Genomic DNA, 9,083 nt, shown 5'->3' with positions numbered 1-9,083 from the left:
GAGCTGAATGGCATTGGATTTTTGGCGTTTCAAGTAACAAAAAGATTGATTGATTGATTGATTGATTGATTGATTGATTGAAAACTTTATTAACAGATTGCAGATTGGGTACAATACAGTACGGCTCAATACAAACAATTGTTAAGGGGATGCAGACGAGAAAAACACTTTCGTCTTGTTTACATTTTCAATTCATCAAGACATTTATGACATACAACAGTACTGTTTAAGAGAAAGAGATCATAAAAAATATATATATACATTCGAAGGGTAAGAAAGTGTACATTGGAGGGGGTGGGTGGGTGGGGGGTTGGAAATGTACCGGGGCCAGTTTCTAAATATAATGTTTTGATAGTTATAATAATGCAGGACCTCTTTAGAGGTCTTTATTCGGCATGCAATGAACAAGTCAAGTCAAGAGTTTTATTTGTCACGGCATACAAGTATACAATGAAATGCGGGTGGTCTTGCCCGCGACTGGGACATGCAATAGGAGTGGCACACACACACACTGGAATACACACATGCATTGTCTTTTTTCTCAGTCGCCGATGCGATTGAGCTCTGCGCTTAACCCATCCCGTCGTCCTTCCCCCCAAGGGCAGCCGGGAGCAGACAGGGCGTCGGCGAGGTACAGCGCCCGGGGACCAATCCAAGTGCTCCTGCCCGTCTTCGTCAAGGCGTCAGCGATCTGTTGTGTGCATGTTTTTCCATTGTGTTTATTTTATCGGGGGGGAAACCCTTGCGAGCACGGGGAGAACATGCAAACTCCACACAGAAAGGCCTGGGAGATCCCCCACCTGGGTACCTGGCAACGCGGAAACCTGGTCCCCAAGCGGGAATCGAACCCTGGACCTTCTTGCTGTGAGGCGACAGTGTTACACCACTACACCACCATGCCGCTATAGTTTCATCAATAGTACAGCCATTACTCTGTCAATATACACACTGACAAAATAGTTAGTTACTTGTGCAACAGGTTGCTCTGCAATTCCCATAAACCCACAAGCAGTTAGATGGTATAAAAACCACTAAAGATGATAAATTCATATAAAAGACACATAGAAAAACTCAACAGCAATGTTTCTTTCCAGAAATCATGACACGGTCGGTTTCTCAAGATAATCCTAGACACAGACCTCGTTGTAAACTGTTTCATTGGAAGCTGTTTTCTACAGTACACGTGTAAACTGCCCCTTTAATGTGTTGTTGCATAGCCTATAAATGATGGCCTGTGCTGCCTTTTGTGAATCAGTAGCAATATACAGTAGGCCTGAGAATGAATGACAAACTAATTATATCCTTGCAAATCTGTCAACAGTTGTTTGTCTATAAATAAATGTACTTATCCTTGTGCATGGTGTGTCCGGGGTTGTGATTGGTCGCCTTTCGGGCCAGCGTGCAATAGTATCCATCTGCAGAACGTCAGTGCAGCCCTCTCAGTGCCCGCGCTGTCAGGCCCCTCGCTCTCCCAATGGCTGATTTGGGTCACGAGACCGTCACAGGCCCGCTCAGCAGCGCCACCCACCCAATGGCTGAATTGCCAATGGCTGAATTGGAGTATTGCACTGTGCGGGCAGATCCGCGATGCGTTTATTTAAACTTTATTTAACAGATTGCAGAATGGGTACAGTACAGTACAGCTCAATACACACAATTGTTAACACAATCCCGCCCAACAACGGATATATCCGTGTTTCGAATCCATGCTTAAAGGACCGAGGACGGATATATCCGTGGCAAGTTGTTTTGGCTTTTATTCCATTTTAATAACCTATTCAAGGTCGCCGAGCGGCACTGCAGATTTACCCTACACTTTGAATTTGAGAAAGTGCATTACCGGCCAGATCCTCTTAGGGGCGCTGTATCGATAATGCAGTGTTCCCTGTGGCAGAAGCTGTTTTTTTTTCCCTGGATCTCTAATATAGTTTTCTACTCACCTGAAGCGAGCGCTATTGCCTGTTGCACGGAATACGTTTTGGATTGCGGATTTCACTATGCAATAAGGGGATTTATCATCAGCCAATGGACATATCGATCTACCAGATGGCGATCGATAACTGGGAAATGCTCGGGGGGATCCAACCGGCTCATGGTAAGATCTTTTTCACGTAAATTACATGCTGAACAGAGCTTGTTATGATACTCAACCAGGCGATCAGTGTATGTGGCTACTGAGATGAACACGGTTATTGGTAATCAATAATCAGAAACGACGTCCCCCGCCCCCCCCCCCCCCCTTCATGCATACATGCTTGAGGATCGTACCGATCATATGCAGTTTGAGTTTTAACTGTAGCTTCTGTATAACGGAAATGCCATTGGATATAACGTTAGTAGCTATTAGCCCTTTATCTCGCCTTCCAGGAAATATCCTAGCCGGAATCCCTTATAACGCTTATATTCACGCCGCTATAAAATGAGAACGTATTGATGATTTTTTTTTCTTTAAGCCATTTTGAAGGGACGGTTTATGGTCTCAATTGACAATGAGAATGGACAGATAGCAATACTATAAAGTATAGATTTAGCTCTACAAACAGTCCCACGGACTGTGCAAGTCTGTTTACATACAGTATGCTGGTCGTCTAGAGTGATATTAGACGCATCCCAGTGGCCGCCAATGTGTTAAGGGGATGCAGACCAGAGAAACACTTTCGTCTTGTTTACATCAGGGTCCCCCATTTTCAATTCACAATGACATTTATGACATACTCAATGCAGTACTGTTACATTTGTGACATACAGTAAATATATATAATGGGGAGGGAACTGTACATTTATGATGAATTTAAAATGGGGGACCCTGATGTAAACAAGACGGAAGTCTTTCTCTGGTCTGCATCCCCTTAACAATTGTGTGTATTGAGCTGTACTGCAGATTTTGACAAAAAAAATTAACAATATGATGCTGCAAGTTCTGTTATATTTAAATTGCTTTACTTATTTACATAAGTATTATAGGCCTACAGCAGTATTGTACAGCCAGTAACTATACTTTTGCTCACACAATATCTTGAATGAATGAGTTTATTTATTTCGAACATAAATTGAAAATAAATAATAATAAAAAAACAAGTAATAAACAGATTTAAAAAAACAAAACAAAAAACAAGCAGGGGCCTGACAGCGCGGGGACTGAGAGTGCTGCGCTGACATTCTGCAGATGGATGCTTCTCCCAGCGTGGGGGAAAGCAGAAGATTGTTTGTTGAAATAGTTCTCGACTTACCCGAAGAGCGGTGCTCACGAACCGAAGAGTCATTCCAAGTCGACTAGGGAGGGGGGCGTGTTGTGGACTGGCCCGCCTGCTCGGCACGCACAGAGATAGACGAGCGAACGTCGCTTTGAACTCAGTCCGCAGACACGCTCAGCACAGGCAGGCGCGTCATTTTCTTTGGAAACCCAGTAAACTATTATCAAGGAGTTTCATTTCGCTGACGACAACAATTCTAATTTATAGCCGACACAAATACTAGAGGTAAATCGATTATACCCTTTTAACGTGGTGTGTAGGCGCGTAGCCTATGTTTAACCTGTTCTCCAACCAAGTGAATCTGCACAACGGTTTTTCTGACCACGTACTGTAGAATGTAGATATGGGGGTGACGTTAGGGTATTATTATTCACACCCATTTTTGAAGCTTTTGATTAGTAGGCGAACGTTAGACAAGCTTTTTTGGACACGTATTTAACCCGGTGTAAATCAGAATGTAGGTCTGTTTTTATAAACATTACAAACTTTAAACAAACATTTACAACCACAAAATACAGCATACAATTAAAAACTCACGTTTACCTCCTGTTGCGTGTTAGCCCTCAACAGAGTTCGAACCATCAGCTATAGACTACTACTAGAGAAACATGTCACCTTGTGATTCCTTAGTTTTGGCTACTCACTCTGGATCACTGATTATGAAAATATTGTTTTGCACATGATATAAAATCAATCAAAAGTATATGTTCGATACCTGTGCCAATAACAAGAAATGTAAACAACGATAGCTGGGATTCAATACCGATACTAAAACGATACTTATTATTTTTTCTCTCTCACTCAATACCTTTCTTTGCCGAGTGATGTGAGAGTGTGTGCTGCATGCTGCTGTGTGAGCCAATCGGTGGCTTTACTTTTTTTTTTAATTGTGGTGAACACACTTCTGAGTGTGATATTTTAGGCAGTGTTTAGTGACCAATGCTGTTCCCTCATCAGGACGAGGTACTAAGGAGCATGATAATGGTCCAGTCGCATTGGCTTCTGGTCTCTTGGCTGTGGTCTGCCTTGGCTGTGGTGCTTCAGGCCCAGGGCTGCCCAGACACCTGCAGGGTCTGCTCAGGGACACAGCCACCCTACTGTCTGCAATGCAGAGCCGGCTGGACAACCCATGATAACGCCTGTGTAGGTACTGTATGCATAGCTGTGTGTGTCCATCTGTCTTGTCTGTCTGTCCATGTCACTGGGTCTCAACAGGGGCCCAGGGGGGGGGGGGGGGGGGGGGGTTCCAAGGAGTCCCCAGAACAATGAAAACATAAATATAAAAAACTTCTCAGTTTAGCGACCACTACTGTTCCCTCATCAGGACCAGGTACTACGGACAATGATTTTGGTTTGAGTCAAGTTGATGTCCTGATATATTAAAACAATGATAATTAATTAAATAAATGTGCGCCCCCTCTGAGCATCTCAATACCCGCCTTTCAACAATTCTGCACCCCGTGCCCCCCCCCCCCCAAATTATTCTCTGAATGCCTCCCTGTTGAGAAACTGTTGAAATCCTAGTCTATGTGAACAATAAGAGTGAATAATGTGTTTGTTGTGTGTTCCAGACATTGATGAGTGTGGTACAGACCTGGGCCAGTGTCCATCCAACACCTACTGCTTCAATACAGAAGGCTCCTACGACTGCAGAGGTCAGTAGTCTATATAAAAGTATTGTGCTGCCTGTAGGTGTGAAATATCGATCATTTGGGATGAGGACCATGTACAATTTCGTGAAAAAAACACAATTTTCCATGATCCTCATTGCCGATCTGATGACATGTGAATTCGACTCAAGCTCTAACTGTGCATAATGGTTGAGCAGTAATCGGAAATGTTATTGCGTCTGTAATAGTGTAGGACTGTTTGAACCTGAATCCTATCGTTCCGTTGTGAGGAGGGTACATATAAGGTACATGTACATGTGAAATGCTTGGTTCTGTATGACCCTCCTGAGATTGTGCTTCATACAGTAAAAGAGTAAAAGACCAAACATTATACAAAATATTAGGGGTGTAACGGTACGTGTATTCGTCCCACGAATTTACGGTACGGCCGTCACGGTGCGGTACGTGCAGCCATACGACGAATATGTGACAACACACCAGTCGCACATGCAGGCACTCGCGAGGTCCGTGCGAGAACAGCGCACGTGGCCGGGCACACGGAGTCCGACTTCAGAGCGAGCGAAAGTGCACGGAAGAAGGCACATTTACATTAGAAGAACAGCTGCAGCCTGCAGGGTCATTACAATTGTACAGTTTTTTTCATTTTCTTGTTCGCCCAATAATGTTAACTAAATGAAACCAATGGAAAGACACACGCATCGCCAACATACACACACGCCACGCGTCGCCAACACACACACGCCACCCGTCGCCAACACACGCGCCGCGCATCGCCAACACACACACACACACGTCGCCAACCAACAACAACAACATTCTCCCCCGCCGGACTCACGCTGATCAAATAAAAAAAATAAACATACTTTTTCTGACTGATCATCTGAGCTCCTCTCCAGTTGAACTGCTATTGTGTTTACATCCAAATAATTCTCTGCCATGGCATTGTTGTAACATGTCATCTGTTCTCTAATATTTAGTCTTGTGCAGTTAAATCCTCTCTAGAAGTGAAACTGAAACTTACCAAGCCTATAAGTTGTTAAAGGGGCACTAGGCAATTCATTTACTCTGGATGCCTGAACACAGAATGACACCAGTATCACTGACTACCACGGCAAGCCTATAGAAAATTATTCTATTTAATAATAATAATTATCATAAATATAATATATACATTTTTTTTTAAATGTATTTAAAAAGACTTATATTAATAATTATAAAAAAAATCTGTTGTACCGAACTCGTACCGAACCGTGACCCCAATAACGAGGTACATACCGAACCGTGGCTTCTGTGTACCGTTACACCCCTACAAAATATACAATATACAAAACTAAAATGTGCAAAATGCAAAAATTAGGTAGCGTTCAGTAGAAAGCTGTCCGGCTGCAAGCTATGGATGGAAGCGAATACGGACCTGCTAGCCTAGCTGTTGGCCAAAAACACCTCTCCTGGAGTTTTAAGCTAGGCTAGTGGTCCGTATACGTTTCCATTAATTTGTGCTAAGCTAGGCTAGCTTCCAACTGAACGCACAAAGAAGAAATTGTTATCCATCTTCTGGAGAAGACGGTAACCGCATTTCCCATAACGTTGGCGTTGAGAATCGGCAAAGAGGCGTCAGAGCACAGGATGGATTGTCTCTCCCTCCAGATATGTGTGAAGTGAATGTTCCTCTGTCTCTCTTCCCCCAGCCTGCGACCAGGCCTGCGTAGGCTGCATGGGTAGTGGACCAGCGCGCTGCAGGAAATGCTCCTCTGGGTACAGACTGACAGGGGCCAAGTGTCTAGGTAACTTCGCAAGGGAGAGTTTGTAATAGTCACTATATGTTAGCATTCACTATGTTCCCATTCATACCGTGCCTCATACTCTGATGACAGGTGGCTGAAATGAGTATTTCCTATGTTTTTCTTTCCTCTCAGACATAGATGAATGCAGTGATAGGGTCATGGCGTGCCCAGGACTGGATGAGATCTGCACCAACATGGAGGGCACTTTTCAATGCGACTGTGCTGAAGCGTTTCACCGCAAGGACAATGTCTGTGTGAGGAAGCAGATGCCTGGTGAGTAGATGTCTAGGAACCGTCCCCTCAGAGTCCATTAACCAGTTTGGTGTCAGTCAACCAAGAGTTCAGTAGAAAAGCTATCCGGCCGCTAGCTAGCCTAGCTTAGCGCAAATGAATAGAAGCGGATACGGACCAGCTAGCCTAGCTGTTGGCCAAAAACACCTCTCTCTGAGTTTTAAGCTAGGAGCCTCTGACTCTGGAGAAGACGGTAAAAGCATCTCATTTACCAGTACTTTTGCCCTTTATTCTCCATTTGGGTTGAGAGATAAAGTGACGTTTTACAGGAGGATTATATATCCACTGGACGCACTGGAGCTGGTGACGTTGTTGGAACCGAAATTCAAAACCTGCTGCCTTACCAGAGAGGGAAATCAACATTAGAGGACATCATTCAAGTAAAGAGCCTGTGTGAACCACAGACCTAGTGAGGAGTGATCTTTTAATAACCCATTCATTTTCCCAGAGCCTCAGCAGACCGGTGGAATCAGAGCCTCAGCAGACAGGTGGAACCAGAGCCTTACAGTAGGAGACAGTAGGAGACAGGTGGAACCAGAGCCTTACAGTAGGAGACAGGTGGAACCAGAGCCTTACAGTAGGAGACGGGTGGAACCAGAGCCTTACAGTAGGAGACGGGTGGAACCAGAGCCTTACAGTAGGAGCCAGGTGGAACCAGAGCCTTAGAGTAGCAGACAGGTGGAACCAGAGCCTTACAGTAGGAGACAGGTTGACCCAGAGCTTTACAGCAGCAGACAGGTGGAACCAGAGCCTTACAGTAGCAGACAGGTGGACCCAGAGCTTTACAGCAGCAGACAGGTGGAACCAGAGCCTTACAGTAGGAGACAGGTTGACCCAGAGCTTTACAGCAGCAGACAGGTGGAACCAGAGCCTTACAGTAGCAGACAGGTGGACCCAGAGCTTTACAGCAGCAGACAGGTGGAACCAGAGCCTTACAGTAGGAGACAGGTGGAACCAGAGCCTTACAGTAGGAGACGGGTGGAACCAGAGCCTTACAGTAGGAGACAGGTGGAACCAGAGCCTTACAGTAGGAGACGGGTGGAACCAGAGCCTTACAGTAGGAGACAGGTGGAACCAGAGCCTTACAGTAGGAGACAGGTGGATCTGAACGCCCGTATTTGGGAAGAAAAACTATGACAGACTTGAGGTATTTTATCCCAGAGTGGAAATTGGGGTGTCAATTTGCATTTGTTGTTTTTTTATTTTATTTTTTTAATATCTTTTTTTTAGATTTTTATTGGTTTGTACTACCGGGCAGTCTCTCTCTCTCTCTCTCACTCACTCACTCACTCACTCACTCACTCACTCACTCACTCACTCACTCACTCACTCACTCACTCACTCACACGCTGCAACTCTTCCTTGTCTTCGTCTCCCCCTGCAGGTGGTCATGAGAAAGGTCTGTTTGAGGACATCCAGGATGAGGAGGTGGAGGTCCTGCAGCAGATGTTCTTCGGGGTGGTGCTCTGTGCTCTGGCCACGCTGGCTGCTAAGGGGGACATGGTCTTCACGTCCATCTTCATGGGAGCCCTGGCGGCCATGGCAGGATACTGGCTCTCCGACAGAGGAGACCGCGTGCTCAGCGGCTTCATGAAGGGACGTTAAAGGGCCACTTCAACCATTTTCACGCTCAATGCTCTCCTTCTGTTGTGCGGATACGAAGACGTAAAACGCGAGAGCGTGGACGCATCACCCCCCCCTGAGAAACTCTGCTGGATGATGATGTCACCTGGAGGAGAGCAGACCTCTAGTGAACTGCAGATCAGGGTAAGATTTGCTGTCCCAACCTCTGCTTTTGACATTCCTACCTCTGGTCATTAATTTTTATTGCTTGTGGGGATACAATGTCTATAATAGACTATCATTCATTGTTGCATTGAATTAAATACATGGATTTCTCAAAATCGTCAGCAGCCTACACATCAGCGTCTCTCTGCTTGCTAGTGCCTCCTTTCTCCAAGAAGCTACTGTGAGTTGTGTTTTTGGCCGCAGTTTGAGTAGCTAGAGGCCAGCACTTTCAGTTTCACTGGCCCTCTGCACTACAGTTGAGCTCTGACCGGTGCATGAATGGACCAGAGCATTTGATGCGGAGCGGATCTTGTAAAGAGCGAGATGATTTTAGG

The 9,083-nt window shown here is 45.2% G+C and overlaps 1 protein-coding gene across 1 annotated transcript; it reads left to right on the top strand.

Annotated features, from left to right (window-relative positions):
- Positions 1 to 4,229: 4,229 nt before the first annotated feature.
- creld1a (cysteine-rich with EGF-like domains 1a) lies at positions 4,230 to 9,083 on the top strand (the record flags this gene model as incomplete). The annotated part of the gene is made up of 5 exons (XM_084315778.1): positions 4,230 to 4,401; positions 4,826 to 4,909; positions 6,574 to 6,669; positions 6,802 to 6,942; positions 8,345 to 9,083. 5 exons carry the CDS (start codon positions 4,230 to 4,232, stop codon positions 8,563 to 8,565), a joined length of 714 nt encoding a protein of 237 aa, XP_084171904.1. The 3' UTR covers positions 8,566 to 9,083.

The sequence above is a fragment of the Notolepis coatsorum genome (genome assembly GCF_963971535.1).
Source record: "Notolepis coatsorum genome assembly, chromosome: 6".
In the NCBI taxonomy this organism is placed as follows: domain Eukaryota; kingdom Metazoa; phylum Chordata; class Actinopteri; order Aulopiformes; family Paralepididae; genus Notolepis; species Notolepis coatsorum.
This window is presented reverse-complemented; position numbering and strand designations above follow the sequence as displayed.